At 39.2% G+C, this 17,356-nt stretch overlaps 1 protein-coding gene across 1 annotated transcript in view; it reads left to right on the top strand.

The window, feature by feature from the left end:
• The window catches only part of LOC137249867 (fumarate hydratase, mitochondrial-like), a 63,320-nt gene extending 48,483 nt beyond the window's left edge, over nucleotides 1-14,837 (top strand). The window contains exons 2-5 of the mRNA XM_067781853.1: nucleotides 9,670-9,801; nucleotides 9,889-10,089; nucleotides 13,552-14,356; nucleotides 14,439-14,837. Of these exons, the coding sequence (XP_067637954.1) occupies nucleotides 9,670-9,801; nucleotides 9,889-10,089; nucleotides 13,552-14,356; nucleotides 14,439-14,701 (1,401 nt within the window). The 3' untranslated portion in view covers nucleotides 14,702-14,837. The remainder of the gene's footprint in view (nucleotides 1-9,669; nucleotides 9,802-9,888; nucleotides 10,090-13,551; nucleotides 14,357-14,438) is intronic.
• The last annotated feature ends 2,519 nt before the right edge of the window (nucleotides 14,838-17,356 follow it).

The raw sequence follows: 17,356 nt of genomic DNA on the forward strand, positions 1-17,356 counted from the left end.
TAAACGAAGACGCCCCCACTCGTATAGTAGGAAGCTGTCACAGTTCGCCAGATTTATCAATCGTGACCGCAGGACTCGTAAACTGCATCAACTGACAGCCGATGGTAACATTGGCATCTGACCACCTGCCTATACTTATTTCGCTTAAGCGCACCGCCGACTTCATCGTCACCGAAAAACGTACTTTCATAAACTTTAAAAAAGGCAAGTGGGATGAGTACAAATTCTTTTCAGACAGTCGCTTTGCTTCTCTCCCTATCCCGACTGATGCTCGCCAAGGGGAACGTGCTTTCCGCAAGGTCACTGGTCCGCATCGGCTCATTTTCCGGTGGAAGCCGCAAATCTAGTAAGAGAACGTGACCTTATAAGACAGCTCGATCCCGGCGACCCCCAAATAAGGGATGTAAACCAACGCATCAGATTGCTTGTGGATGAACACAAGCGGGCGAAATGGGAGGAGCATCTAAGTAGTTGTAACCTCTCTGCCGGTGTAGGTAAGCTTTGGTCCACCGTAAAGTCCCAATCGAATCCGTCTAAGCACAATGACAAAATTTCCATCGCCGATTAAGTGCTGTCGGATACGAAAAAATGCGGGAGCGCTTTCTGCCTACAATATATAATGCATTCTACGGTCGACAAAGATAGGCGGAGGGCCAACAGACACGCAGATAAACATAAATTCAGCGCGTCTCCAATTACCATCACTGCCAAAGAGGTTGAGGATGCCATCGGTCATGCTAAACCATCCAAAGCAGTGGGCCCAGACGGCATAGCCATGCCGATGCTTAAAAACCTAGGGAAGAGGGTTTCAAATATTTAGCGCAGGTCTTCAACCTGTCTCTTTCCACCTTTGTCATTCCCGAAATATGGAAAATGGCCAAGGTGGTCCCGTTACTAAAGCCTGGGCAACCAGGAGGATCATATCGCCCGATATCTCTCCTATCGCCAGTAGCCAAGACGCTCGAAGCCATTTTGCCCCCTACTTCAAAGAAAATTTGCAGCTAGCCTGTCATCAGCATGGCTTTAGAAAACTCCATAGCACCACCACCGCGCTAAACGCCATTAGCACCCAGATAAATTGCGGTTTAAATCAAAATCCCCACCATAGAACAGTACTCGTTGAGTCAGACCTATCAAAAGCTTTTGATACGGTCAACCATGGCACGTTACTGCAAGACCTGGAAGGATATACCCTTCCCCCAAGTCTTAAATGGTGGATTGCAAATTATCTGGGGGGTCGGCAGGCATCTGTGCAATTTAGAAACGAAACATCAAAACCAATAAGTATTAAACAAGGGATGCCACAGGGTGGTGTCCTATCCCCACTTTTGTTTAACTTCTACATATCAAAGCTACCTTAGCCACCAGAAGTAGTCACTATCGTTTCCTACGCCGACGACTGCACAATAATGGCCACAGGCCCAGGCCCACAGATCGACGAGCTTTGACATTATCACCGACTAAATCATTGGCGACCTTATTTACAGCATGGACGTCCCAAATGTCGACCATTTTGAACATCCACGTCAATGACACTACGCTACAGACTGTCTTACACCCCAAAACCTTGGGTGTGACGTTTCATCAGGATCTACATTCATACATACAATAAAATCCTCAAATCTCTTGCTGGCAATACTTGGGGTAAAGATAAAGAAACGCTTATTACCACTTACAAAGCAATTGGCCAGCCGATTGCATGCTACGCGTCCCCGATATGGTCGCCAAGCCTAAAGACTACTCACTGGAAGAAGTTACAGGCCTGCCAAAATACCGCCCTCAGAACCGCCACGGGTTTTCTTATGTCCCCAGAACACCATCTACATAATGAGACGAGAATACTCCCCATTAGGGAGAGAAATGAAATGCTAACCAAACAGTTCCTGTTGAATACCCAGAAACCTGGGAATCTCAACAGACATCTGATTGATAAGCCTACACCGCCCAGAGGCTTAATGAGTCAATTCCGTAAGCATTATGAGGAAATATGACATCTGAGAACACAGCCGTATTAAGCTGAAAAACACAAGCACGTCCTCAGTGAACTCGGTGAATGCTGTACTCAAAGAACAATACCCAAAACTATCAGAAGAGGAACGCACTCTCCCTAGGGAGACGCGAGTAACTCTCGCTCAACTTCGATCTGAATACTGTAACAGGTTAAACTCTTACCTATTCAGAATCAACCCGACATACAAAATGTATGCCCTGCTTGCAATGTGTCCCCACATGACACCAACGCCTCTAAGACCCCTCTCATTATGGTCCACCCCTGTTGAAACATCAAGTTTCCTTGGACTCCCGTTAGAGGATATTGATGACAATTTGTGATCGGTCGCACCTATTGGATGGGGCGAAGCACTGCTACAACAACAACATCATACAAATTATTGCCATAGGCCTTGAGCTCGAATTCGAACCAGGAATCCATTATCAAGTGGCTTATAAAAGCCAAAACAATTGTTAATCAAGCCAAGAGCACATGGAAATATCAAAAAGTAATTCACAGTAAACAAATATCGAACAGTCATTTGCAATAGATGGCGTAATAGCACCACTATAAAAATCCAATGTTACTAAGCTCTTAACGCACAATTAGGATTAAAAAGCATATAAGCAAAAAAGCAATACTTAGAGACCAATTGCAAAGCGAGTAGCGGGGCATTCATATGGCTGAGTGGTTAAAGGCATCTGCCTGTACATTAGTAAAAATGTTTGGTTTTTTAAAAGTAATTCATAATTAATTAAACATAATAAATTTGATGGGCATGGATGGATTGCTCTCAGTAGTGCAACTATTTTTTTAAGAATTCATCAGTGTTGAAGATCTGTGATTGACTTTCTTTTCAGGCGCGTGAAATTAGTTGGTCTTGCTGACAGGGCTAGAATGAATGGGTTGTGGTGAGTTAGAAGCCTCGTGTTGTATGAAATAGCATGTTTTTAATTTCTTCAGCTATTGTTGGAACCTTTAGATCCCAGTGTAGCCGGTTGTTAGTCACATAGTAGGGTGCGTTTACAATCATTCTAAGGATTTTCGATTGGAATCTTTGGAGAATTTCTATGTTTGAGTTTGCTGCAGTTCCCCACAGTTGTATTCCATATGTCCAAATGGGTTTTATGATGGCTGAGTAAAGCAGGACTTTGTTATCAACTGATAATTGTGAATTTCAGTTCATAAGCCAGTACAGATTTCTTAGTTTGATAACAAGGGCTTTTCTTTTGTTGAATATGTGGGTCCTCCAAGTTAATTTTCTGTCAAGGTGCATACCAAGGTACTTTGTTTCGTCGCTTTGTGGTATATTAATATCGTTGAGTTTAACGGGTGGGCAAGTGTTACGTCTGGTAGTAAACGTCACTTGAACGGATTTTGATTCGTTGGATTTGATCCCACATTCCTTCAGCCAAGGGTAATTTTATTTAAACTTCCTTGGAGCTTGAGTGAAGCCACGCTAGGGTTAGGATCAACGGCCAACACCTCAGTATCATCGGCAAACGTGCCTATAGTGACGCCTTCTGCTATTGGGAGGTCATACGTGTAAAGTAGATAAAGTATTGGGCCCATTACACTGCATTGCGGGACGCCTGCTAAGCACTCATAAAGGGAAGTCTGCTCCACACCTTGTTTAACGAAGAAATAACGATCTTTTAGATATTGTTATGGTTTACGCATTTACTAAGGTAGCAGCAAGGAAGGCAGTCGACATGATCTTGTGTGCACTGTGGCTAGTCATGTCGGCTGGGTTGGTTCCTTGCCAACCTTGCTGTCCCCTTAGTAAATGCGTAAACCATAACAGATGGCGCCCAAGATTATACACAAATATACTTGTGTTAGATACAGGTATATATGCAGGTATGTATTTGTTATTGCTTATGTATTTATAAGTACGTATATGCCCCTACATATATATAACTATACCTAGTGCAAGTATATAAGCACGTATGTACTTATTTTCTCTCCAAAGATGTGTATTGGAACGGACTCACCCATTAGATGTGGTTCCTGTTGTCGTTGCTAGTAAGTTGTCGTTACCGGTACTGTTGCAGCAGGCCTATGCCTGTCGCCCCTGCTGGTGTTGTTATAAAGTTGATGTTGCAGCAGGCCTATACGGGGCGGCCCCGCTGGTTGTTGTTACCAATGTGGATGTTGCAGCAGGCCTATATGAGGCGGCCCCGCTGATTGTTGTTACTAATGTGGATGTTGCAACAGGCCTATATGAGGCGGCCCTGCTGGTGTGGTTGTAGCTGGTGTTTCAGAGCCACTCGCGCTGTTGATATTTAGGTTGTTTAGGAGCATACGCACCGTTGGCATTACCTCCCGCTTGGTAATTCAATGGATTGCTACGTTGTTGATGTGGTGGTTGGCCTTGTTGTTGCCTACGAAGATTATTGCTACCACGACCATTCGCTGCTTAAAATTATGATGATGATTGCATTGAAGTAAGGTCGTATTGGTATTAACACCTAAACGAGCTTACGACGAAAGTAAGATCTTCAGTAGGCGCAGAAATCGCGGAAGTTGTCTCCTCGTGCAGAATAACACTTTGTATAAATATTAATATATGAACGATTGTTTTACCGTGGTGGTGCTTGTGTACGAGGCTTTAAAAGGGATGGAGGCTCTAACGGATTGATTGGCAGCAAAGAGATGAAACGAGTGAATACCGTCGCTCTCCCCCCTTTCATTTAATCGTGCTCCCAAATCAGCACTTTGCAAGTCTAGTACCGTTATTATAATCGGGTTTACACTTTTGTCCAAAAATTAAAGCAATTACAAGCACGTCGTTGTTATTGGGCTAACTTAATATATTTTGCAATGGTTTATTATTCAAACACTTGCAAATTACAATTTCTTCAACGCTTGCGGAAAACGCAACATCAAGAGCAACGCAAAAGGGAAAACGATCTGCTTTCAAGTGCTGCTTCTTCAATTGTTTTTTTGCTTTTTCTGCTGCTCTAGTTTGATGCTATTTTTTCCACAACTAATAGACAACGCGTTTGCCAACGCGCTTTTTATCCTGGAATTTTAGGTAAATTTGAGGAATAATTAATTTTTCTTTGACGCGATTTTTTCTGCTCGCTGGCGCTGTCAATTCTCGATTTCTTTCTTTTTCCCGGAAACAGCGCGTTTCCTTTCTTTTGGAAAAATGGCTTCCCGCGGCGGTGGCGACATCTAGTGTTCATTTCGTTAAAAATTTCCATGGCACCTTTTTGTTTGCTATCACTAGCCGCTAGGTGCGTTCCAAAGGTGACCCTCCCAAATGGACCATAACAATATGATTGTATAAATAAGAAGTAGTTTATAGCGAGGGTGTATTTTGCCTTATAGAGAAGTCCGTCATGCCATACGCGATCAAAAGCTTGTGAAATATCTAGAAAAGCAGCTGTGCAGTATTTTTTCTTCTCAAAAGCATCGTATATTTGTTCGGTGAGTCTGTGAACCTGCTCAATTGTTCCGTGCCATCTTCTGAAGCCAAACTGGTGATTGGGTATGATTTTACGCAATTCTGTTATGGGCAAGAGTCTTTTAAGGAAGAGAACTTCCATGACTTTTGAAACGATAGGCAGTAGACTAATAGGTCTGTAAGATGCAACTGTATTAACTGGCTTTCCGGGTTTCAGAATCATTTTCATCTGCGAAACTTTCCACTGTGGGGGTATGAATTGAGTTTTTAGTACTGCATTAAACAATTGTGTCAAGAATTGTATGCCTTCGTGGGGTAAATTATTTAGAATAGTGCCATTGATAAGGCCGTAGCCCGGAGCTTTTTTTGGCTTGAGTTTTGCAATTACGGTTTTTACCTCCGATATTGAGAATTTTTTTATGGGTGGGTCCATTTGATATGGATGACCTAAGGTGATTTCCACTTCCTTAGTTATTCTTAGTGGGGGTTCAATATCATGCGGGGTGAATACTAGTTTTAGGTGGCGTGCGAAAGTGTTTGCTTTCTCAACATCACTTTTTGCCCATTCGTTATTCTCCATTCGTATGGGCGGCCACCGTGGTGTGATGGTAGCGTGCTCCGCCTATCACACCGTATGCCCTGGGTTCAACTCCCGGGCAAAGCAACATCAAAATTTTAGAAATAAGGTTTTTAAATTAGAAGAAAATTTTTCTAAGCGGGGTCGCCCCTCGGCAGTGTTTGGCAAGCGCTCTGGGTGTATTTCTGCCATGAAAAGCTCTCAGTGAAAAATCATCTGCCTTGCAGATGCCGTTCGGAGTCGGCATAAAACATGTAGGTCCCGTTCGGCCAATTTGTAGTGAAAATCAAGAGGAGCACGACGCAAATTGGAGGAGAAGCTCGGCCTTAGATCTCTTCGGAGGTTATCGCACCTTACATTTATTTTTTTTTATTTATAAGAATCGATTTCCAAGAGTTTTAAAGAAATGTTCATACTCTTCCGCAGTGATAGCGTGTCTGGGTGGGATATAGAGAGCTGAGAGCGTAATTGGGCCATTCGAGTCTTCGACAGTAACATTAGTGGCTTGGATAGCATTCGTGCGGTACAAGTTTGTATTACAATGCTTAATATGCTCCTTATTAGGATACCTGATCCAGCATGTGCTTTGTTATCTGGGTGTTTTGTGTTATAAAACTTATATTTGGGGACTTCAAAGTAGCTTTTATCAGTGAAGTGGGTCTCAGATATGAGAAGTTTGTCTATATTGTGGGTCTGGAATAATGCCTTTATTTCAAGTAAATGCTTGGAAAGGCCATTGGCATTCCAGATAATGATCAATAAAAAAGGATAATTATCATAAAAATTAAAGCTATAAGCCTTGAGCTCGAATTCGAACCAGGTATCTTTAGGACCTATTTTATATTGAGCATGAATAAGCGCCATTTTCTTCGAATGCATTGCTAACTCTGACTTTAGTGTCTTACAGAGATGTGACGCCTCCTCATTGAAAACAGAGAGGTAAAGAAAATGTCAAAATTGTTCGGCTGAAAATGGCAAAATTTTTCCTAAACGCTTTTGTGTGATGTGGATACCGCGCATTATCTTTTATTTCGTGCTTCCATTTAGAATTTGCACCCTAGAGATGGATCTGAATCTAGGGGAAAAATCGGCATATTTAAAATTTGTTCATAATTACCGATAATCAAACGAAAAATTTATGTGGGAAATCTAGTTTAATAATTACCGATCAGGAGGAGTTAAATGCCAAAATTAAGGTGTTCTCGTTATATGTAAACTAGGTTTAACAAATATGGCTTAAACATCTTTTTTTATCGGCCAGTTCTATATTTAGGTGCCCCGGCTATACATATAAGACGAATAAGTAAATTATGTAATAACAATACGACTTTCACAAAGAGAAGTTTCACTTGACGCAAATTTTTTTTGATCAGCCCTCGTATTTATAGCGCTACTGTAATACAGTCCCCTATGTTGGAATTAAGCTTTCAACAATAGATCTATTTGAAAAAACTTGCGATTACAATTCCTTCGGCCTCTCAGTGATACAAGCACCAAGAACAAAAGATAATATATTGAGTAAACTGCGAAATTCTATTTTTTCCTTTGCTTATCTACAAACATTTGTACATACACTGCTCAATATAATTTCTGTTAAACTTTACTGCCACAGCGACTGAACATTTAGTAGTAAAACAACTTTGCTGAGATATAGAACGGTACCAGGATGGTAAGAGAGAAAAATAAGAATTTTATAGTTTAAGACACATATAAAAATATGTACATGTGTTACGTATGTTTGTATATACCATAGATGGGGGTAGCGCATTAACACACCAGCCTTCACTCACAGTTGATTGGTAATGCAAAAAGTATTAGCCTCACTCAGCTATGGTGGTGGTGAAGCTGAAAAATGTTTCACTAAAATTTAAAAGCTGGACCGTTATCGTGTTCGATCCGTAATCGAAATAAATTTTTTAAATCGCAATAGTTCTGAAATGGTTAATCGGTTGAGGGAAATATGTGAAATGGTACTCATCAGATTCATAACTTATTATCATTTTTACGACTCTTTTGGCAGATTCATATTTATCGTTTGAGTGAAATTGCTTTTCGATACGTGATCGTATAACATGGTACGTAGTGAAAATATGTCCAGGGGACGAATCGTAACATACGATCACGGATCGGCAACCATACGAAAGAAAATTGCGTGATACGTCAAACGTATAAACAAAATGCGATTAAAACATACTGTAACGAATTTAGTGAAATTCCGCTTATTCCAAATCTTCTGCTAACGTTCGAATCACTAAACTGTTGAATAAATAACTCCAATATTGAATAATGCAAGAATGGTCTTTATTAGACTACTTGAAAGTACTTAACAATAACACCTATACTTCGCAACTGATAGCTTGCTTAAATCAATCTGATTTTCGTGCCTCAACTGTTGCTGTTTTTATACAGTTTGATTTCCTCGTTGGTATATTTCTAGACGGTTCTATTTCTAGAATTTACTAGTTAGTTACCAGCTATAACTACCTTTATACCTTCTCATATGCGCGTGTATATGTGAGTGATACTTGCACAAATTATCGCCTACTTTTGGGAGTATCTCAGATATATGCATGTGTTTGTGCATTGCTATCCGCTGCTTGTATGGACATATGTATAGACATAATGATTGATTTATTGATGTACATACAAGTCACTGCTTAGTATTGGCTTAGAGATGATAGTATCCCTTAGTGTTGCTAATTTTCGTTACAATACGATGGTAAACGGAATGTAATTTATTTTCAATTCACAATAAATTTTACTATCCACATTAGGTTGGATGGTATTTTTAGCTCAAAATATATTTTGAACTGTCAAATTGGTTGCCAAAAATATAAAAAATAAAGTAAATACCTGCGATGGATCCAACTTTATTGTTTTGCTTGAGCTCGAGTAATAGCGAAGACGATGAAAAGGTAGTCCGAAGGCGGTTAAGAGAGCGCAGTAGCCCTTTGGACTTATCGAACAAAGGGTAAATATATCATTTATCTATTATTTCTTTGTAACAAAAAATTATTGCAGTTTCTTGAAGAGATTTCGCTTAACTTAAGAAGCGTTTAGTTACTTTCTGGAGAAGTTAAATTTGAAGCAAGCCGATACCAAAGCGGATTAAGCTTGTTTGAATTCGACATTTGTTAATAATAAGAGTTTGAAATTTGTTATAATATTTCATTTATTCATCTATTTTAACAATTTTCCTACATTTTCAATGAAATTTGTGTGTATACGATCGCCAGTTTTTGTTCGAATGAAGGTGCAACGTAACGCATACGTTCAGTCACTCGTCACGGATGTTGAGATTCAAAATTACGAACGAAGTAGTACGTTCACGTATGTCATAATCCGAAAATAATGTTTTTACGTGACGAGTTATATAGAATATATATAGTATATATATATATATATATAGAGTATAGAAAACTTCAATAATGATATTTATTGTTTTTTCAGTGGTAGTGAAAAAATAAAATTACTGCAATCCATTTTTTTTTGGTCGTAGTGGTAAAAGGCAGCTTTATCACTATAGTAATATAGTGCTCACTAAAATTTTTCTAATATAAAGTAATGGTTATGAATGTTTAATGCAATCAAAATTTAGTGCACTACCCCCAGCTATGGTATATACAAATACATTTTGCTTTACATTAATTGTTTAATATGTGTCAATTTTCATTTATGTATTTATTTCAGGCATCAGAAGCTTATCGCGTAGAATCAGACACATTTGGCGAACTAAAAGTTCCCGCTGACAAGTATTATGGCGCCCAAACAATGCGTTCCAAAATAAATTTTCCCATTGGTGGTTCATCTGAACGTATGCCGGTATGATTTCGTAATTAAAATCTAATTATCAACAATTTATGTGCTTCCTCATTTAAAAGCGTTTAACACAAATTTGTATCACTTAAGCAACCGGTTATTCAAGCGATGGGAATCTTGAAAAAAGCTGCCGCAGAGGTTAACAAGGAATTCGGCCTCGATGCTAAGATTAGCGATGCCATTTCCAAAGCTGCTGACGATGTTATATCAGGTGCATTGTATGAAGCTCATTTTCCCTTGGTCATCTGGCAGACAGGTTCAGGCACACAAACTAATATGAATGTGAATGAGGTGAGTATTTGAAAATACTTGTTGAGGTGAAACATCTGAACCGCATGTTGTGGTAATAGTCACCAGGGTGATTATTTGCTTTTTATCTAAAATTTAATAATTCACCTAAGCTTCAATCACACATGTTTACCTGAAAGTTTATATCTGCCCCTTGGTGCTTCTAAATAACATTACACATAAAAAACTGGATAAGATAAAGAAGTAAAAAAGTTGGTGTTGTGGTAAATGAGGACAAGACGAGGTACTTGCTGTCATCCTTATTTATAACCAGCCCTATTCTAAACGAAAATTCCGTGCGAGTTTTTTCCCTTCTCCCATTCTTCGTATTCTAAATAAAAATTCCTTGTGAGTTTTTTCACTTCTCCCTTTCCTCCTATTCTGAACAATGTTCGAAAAAGCGGAAACCGGTTATGGGAGAAAAGTAGGTATTATGAATGTGAGGTAGAGGGAGATTTCTCTGCCATTTCATAGGAGTTTTTTCACTAGTTAAATTAAAGGGAATGCATCAAAATAGTTAAAGGAAATTGGTTATTTTAAGAAAAAACACTTATTTGTACAAATTTGTGCTAAAATATGTATTTACGTTCTACCACAATATTCTCACTGTTAATACAACCACAATATTCTTTATTTTAAGTCGAAAAGTATATCATAAGCAACGGAAGAGCTCTTCGCATATTTGATGCAGCCATCCAGACATTGCGCAAGGATTTTTTAAGAAGGCTTAAATAGATCTTAGCATATGGCGAAAGGCGAACTCAACTCGACTTGGCCGCCAGAAAATTGCTTTGCAGAATGAATGCAGGCAACTCCGGCGTATTTGTGTTATCTCGCCGGTTTTCTTCTTATGCTCCTCTGTTGATGTTGCTGTGGCACCAATTCATTACTCATTTCAGTGAATACGACATGAAATGCAATAACGTGCATTGTTTATACCTTATTTCTTAATTTCAAACAAATTGGCAACAATGATTAAACTTTACAATTTTTTAAATAAAATAAGAAATGCGCAACGAAATTTCAATTGACAAAACAGCTGACTTCGAAAATTCGAAATTCCTATTCCCCAATTATTCTTCTCCCTAGGAGAAAAGAATTGGAGGAATTTTTCCGCGAGAATAAAAAAATCTGCGAGAACAAAATTCCGCGAGAATATTTAGAATTGGTCTGAACATGGACACGGTAAATGTCAACCATATCGGTCATCCACGTCGATGGCATTACGCTACCGACTATCTTATACCCAAAAATACTGCGTGTGACATTCGATCGGGATCTACATTTTGGCGAGCATGCAACCGCAATTTTACCTAAAATCCAGAACCTTAATAAAATCCTCAAATCTTCTGACGACGCCACTTGACGTAAAGACAAAACAATTGACCGGCCGATTGCATGCTGCGCGGCCCCTATATGGTCGCCAAGCCTAAAGGTTACTCACAAGGACCCCAGCGGGCTAGGGTGCTTAGAAAATACCCGCGGCAGGTTTGCCAATTTGAACAACGTTGCCGCTCATGGCCACACGCCGCGCCATTCTGCTGCCGCTAAGTATGAATTGCTCCATAAGAATACATGCAAAGAATCTTTTGCACCGGAGTGTAGTGCAGCTGAGTATGTCCTTAGCTGTGGTAAGATAGTTTTAGTGAGCTTAGTGGAAACATTTTACAGTGTATGGTATGGAAATGCGTTCCACACAATTTATGAAATCCAGTTCACTTCTTATTAGGTTTTCAAATTGTAATTTATCTCACTATATTTCTAACTTCTTTCAGCATATAAGACCCACTTGCAGAATTACAAGTTAACTTTTTAACTCAGAGTTAAATTGACATCAGGGGTTAAAGTCATACATTTTTGACAAATTTTTTCAAATAACTGCGGTCTGGGCCCGTATCGTGTGTTACGATTCCTATCGAAGTCAAGTTTTGACTCAATTGAATCATGACGAATAACCACATATCGCTCATTTGCTGCAACGTCGTCATAACTCAAAAAACATGACTTGAGTTAATAACATATAAACGTACCCAATATCATGATCTATGTTGTATAAAAAATCTTCCTGATCAATTAAAAATTTAGTGCGTGTTATAAAAATGAAAATATGCTTTATATTCGCAACATAGGGCAGTTAAAATTTTTGAATGGCTCTCCTGGAAAATTGTGTTTTTTGAGTTATGACGACGTTGCAGCAAATGAGCGATATGTAAACTACAGACTTCGCATACTAGTTGGATTTGTAATTTATCATAACTTTTATAAATAGTTTGGCAGTTTCATATTTATAAATTGAGTGAAGAATGGATTCCGATACGAATCGTAACACACGATACGGGCCCTGTATTTCCTTTTGTGGTAGGATTTGTTTGTTTTTCCTGAGAGGAAATAGAGAAGTTTAAGTCAACGCAACTAAATGGCTGGATCTGCAGAGTATCACATTGTACACAGCTAAGGAATATGGATGTATACTGCTGACGTCAATGAGATGGTTGACGATCTGGAACAATGTCATGAAGTTGTCTATCAGATACTTATACGAAAACTCTGGACGGTATACGGTCCCAAGACCCAACATTTATCTGTGTAAACCAAGCGTCGAGGTTTGCTAATGGAGCAGAAAGAGTTGGCTGGTGTAAAAATATTTAGCGGCCGTGGTTTTACAGCAAAGATGCTTCGACAAATCGGATCTTATAGATTTACCTGATGGAAAAAAAAACTTTGGCTTATCAGAACTTTATTTTAAACAGCTTTGGCTAACCCTGTAAACTCCCAGTCGTATGGTCAAATGCGACAGATATTGTTTTAATTTTCTCTATCTATCCACCTACCTCTCCTCTGTCGAACCCTTTTCCTGTCTTATTTCCTCTGCCCTTTGCATTTTCTAGTTTACCTTAATCGGTCCATTCAATTTCCATCCCTTTCATTCTTGCGTAAATATTTCCACTTTTCATCTTACTCTTTCGCTCTTGCTCTTATCCAAGTCTAACTCTCACTTTTACTCTTAATGTTATCCTCATTCATAATCTTCCTATTAACCTCATGTTACTACTTTGTCTCAAACCATTACCCTTATTCTTGCTCTCCATCTTCCTTTTGTTTTCTTTACTTTTCCGACTTCCCTCCAACTTTGTTTTCCAATTTCTTCTTTTTTCTCTTTCCTTTCATGTCCCCGCTCCTAATGTGGAGATATATCGAGGTTGGCTTGTTTCCGCACATTACATTACTAAAGTATAATGTAGCAAAATAGTACCACTAATTATGCCTCCGTACTTCTTTAAAATTTATGACCGGATTATGAGGGCCGTCAAGTTTTTTTTTTTTTTGTTGTGCTACCGACTTCACCTGTCTGGTTTTATTGCGTCATGCATCAAGTTTCACTTTTCACGTAGGGATTATTTGCGCTTTTATCTTTTTTTTGATTGATTTATCAAATAAAATACGTGTATGGTGTTTATTTTATAGGTGATTAGCAACCGTGCCATTGAACTGTTGGGTGGCGAATTGGGATCAAAAACTCCCGTACATCCCAATGATCACGTGAATAAATCGCAGAGCTCGAATGACACCTTCCCCACAGCCATACATATTTCGGTCGCCTTAGAATTAAATAACAATTTAAAACCAGCGATAAAAATACTACATGATGCTCTTAAAGCTAAATCCAATGAATTTAATGATATTATTAAAATTGGACGCACGCACACAATGGACGCTGTGCCACTAACATTGGGCCAAGAGTTTAGCGCATATGCACAACAAGCGGCTTATGCGCTTGATCGTATCGATGCTGTTTTACCGCGCGTTTATGAGCTCGCATTGGGCGGCACTGCTGTTGGTACTGGTCTAAATACACGTATAGGATTTGCAGAGAAATGTGCTAAGCGTATTGCCGAACTTACAAAATTGCCATTTGTATCGGCACCAAATAAATTTGAAGCGTTGGCAGCACGCGATGCTATGGTGGAGGTGCATGGTGTTTTGAATACGATTGCGGTTAGTTTGATGAAAATTGGTAACGATATACGTTTTCTTGGTTCTGGACCACGTTGCGGTTTAGGTGAGCTTATGTTGCCAGAAAACGAACCTGGCAGTTCGATTATGCCGGGAAAAGTGAATCCAACACAATGTGAATCACTTACCATGTTGGCAGCACAAGTGATGGGCAATCATGTGGCGGTAACTGTCGGTGGCTCCAATGGCCACTTCGAGTTGAATGTTTTCAAACCATTAATTGTATCGAATGTGCTGCGATCTATTCGTTTACTATGTAAGTTAAATGAAACACATATTTTCATAGTAGTATGTATGCATGTACTTATACTCTTTTTTTTATTTAAATTACTTAACAGCTGATGGCTCCCGCACATTTACTTCCAATTGTGTTAATGGCATACAAGCGAATCGTGACCGTATCGGAAAGATTATGGCTGAGTCATTGATGTTAGTCACAGCATTAAACCCACACATTGGTTACGATAAAGCTGCCAAAATTGCAAAGACTGCCCACAAGAATGGCACAACTTTAAAAGAGGAAGCCATCAACCTGGGATACCTAACGGCCGAACAATTCGAGGAATGGGTCAAACCGGCCGAAATGTTGGGACCAAAATAAATGAAACAACAATTTTCATATTTTCCGAATAAAAATTATTTAACATACATACATACACATATAAAAATAGACCTAAGCTGTGAAAAAGAGAAAGACCACGTAGAGATTTTTTTATATAAGATCATAGAACCTCGTGCTTGCTGTTGTTTTTATTACCTATAATTTAGAACTTTTTTTTACAATCGATCTTTGCAACTCTTAACGTCACAACCAGGTGACACAGCGACGATGGTATAGGGGCAAAGCAAATGAAGAAAAAGGGGAGTATGTACAATAGTTCATCAGCGCTATTCACTAACTTTTACTCCCCCAGCGGGTTAGGGGGTTAGACTATACTCGCGGAAGGTATGCCTGCCATAAGAGGCGACTAAAATACCAGATTCAAGCGGTTGTGTAGCGCAACCTTTTCAGGTTGCCAGGGGGCCTACTCTGTATTGCGATGCGAAAGGCAGTGCGATGCGAAAGGTAATTGGAACTCTGTAGCGCTATCGCATCGCTAACAATGTCGCTTTTTTATTTTTCACTAATTTTTTGCTTGAGTATGCATCACTGACCAAACTCAAAGAAAGAGAACAAAAGAAACAAGGCGATTACAAATTCGGCAAATGATTAATTTTTGTTGAACAAATTAAAAAAAGGATTCTGTAGCATTATGGAAATGAAGAAAGGATTGATTTAAATGAAGAAATCCTCCCAGTTCAGAAATTGAACTGGAAGAAGTGAACGTGATAAATACAGAAAACGTGGAAAATCATAGAATGGGAAATATTGCTAGTTGTATCAGAGAACAAATAAAAAATGACATGATTTCCAATAGAAATGCTTTATAAAAAAGTGGTTTATTTATTTATGTATTTTAAGTCCACTAAGATTACAAATTGTTGCTTTTGTGTTTGTTTTGTTTTTTGAGTTGTCCTATATATTTTTAAATGAATATAAAGATATCAATTTATAAAATCATCAATTAATACTTACATATTTGAACAATGCGAATGCCTATTACTTGTAGCAAGAAAAATGCGAAAATGAATGCTGTTTGACATTCGCTTTCGCTTTACAGAGTGCCGGCAATGCGAAAAGGGAGAAAAATTGCGAATGGGCAAAATGTGAATGCGAAAGTCAAAATATACATGCGAATGTCAAGATACAGAGTACCGATTTTGCGATTTCGCGTATTTTTTCTTTCGCATCGCAATACAGAGTAGGCCCACAGCGCAATATATAGCTTTTCCCAACCCAATTGTCAACCTCACCTTCGAGCGTCGAATCCCGTTTCACTAACAGACGAGGCTCTGGCGACCCCAAGCTCCTCATGGAACATGGGGGTGGGGAGGGAGGTGTGGCCTGAAGGTTTAATGTGGCCATATAAATCGTTCCCGAGATGGTCGGGCTAGCACCTTACCGGAGCGTACCGGATCTGTATCCGGGAAAGGACCATCACATCGATAACAACAACAACAACTAACTTTTTAACAACATTTGGCAACGATAAATTAGCTTAACATCAAAATTTTTACAATTCTGCTATTCATTAGCTTTTGTCAACCCCAAAACTCGACAAAATAAACCCACCTGCTATCGTTGTCGATTTTAACAGTTGGCAATTTATAGTGGCTTTGTTGATGTGGTTAAGCAGTCGAGAATGTTGGTAAAATTTATTTTTTAACTTAAATACCAAAATTATTTGGACAAGAGTGTCGCATTCATGTAAAATTTTAAGCACTTAGTTTTTCCATGGCTTCCAATATATAATTTGATTGAAACTTATCAAATACGGCGAATCGAATACCTTGTGACAGGGCGAATACAAGGTGATGGCAAAGCAAACCTTAGCCTAATTATCATTTTGAATTTGTGGTGTAGTGTTTGTAGCGGAATGTACCTGCAAATTATGATATTCTGAAAAAAATGGATGTGTTCAAATAATATAAAAAAAATTTATTTGAAGAATCCAGCACAAAATTTTTCGCCCCGAACAAATGTATTTTTTTTTCTCAATTCCCCTGCAAGGCGAATTCAGTACCAGGTGTTGTTATCCCAACAGCTGATTGCTTCTTCTTGATTAGTTTCCATACAACGCCTTGTACTTTAATATGTAAGTTAATTGAAATCCATTAAAATTTTCGTTTGACTTGACATTCTTCTGCACGGCGAACTGGTTGAATTCGCTTTGCCACCACCTGGTATGGATTCGCCTTGGTTCCCCTTTGGCCGTTTCGTAAATGTTTACATTTCACTTGCAGAGATACAACTTTTCTCAATTTGAATAAATTGCCAACAAGGCGCGCCAGTAGCTTCTTTTATCTGCCAACCGGCGCCAATTGGTCACACCAAGGGTTTCACCTGGTCCTTCCAGCGGAGTGGGGGCCACCCTCTACCTCTGCATCCATAGGCGAGTTCCGATAGAAACAATTTCTTGACTGGAGCGTAATCTTTCATTCGCATAACATGGCCTAGCCAGCGCAGCCTCTGCGTTTCAATTCGTTGCACTATGTTGATGTCTGAGTAGAGCTCGTACAGCTCATCGTTAAATCTTCTTCGGTACTCATCATCGCCAACGCGTAGATGCCTTTAAATCTTTCGAAGAACTTTTCTCTCGAACAGTCCTAGAGCCGCTTCATCTGTTCTCATGATCCATGCTTCTGCACCATATAG

This window comes from Eurosta solidaginis, chromosome 4, assembly GCF_040869045.1.
Source record: "Eurosta solidaginis isolate ZX-2024a chromosome 4, ASM4086904v1, whole genome shotgun sequence".
In the NCBI taxonomy this organism is placed as follows: Eukaryota; Metazoa; Arthropoda; class Insecta; order Diptera; family Tephritidae; genus Eurosta; species Eurosta solidaginis.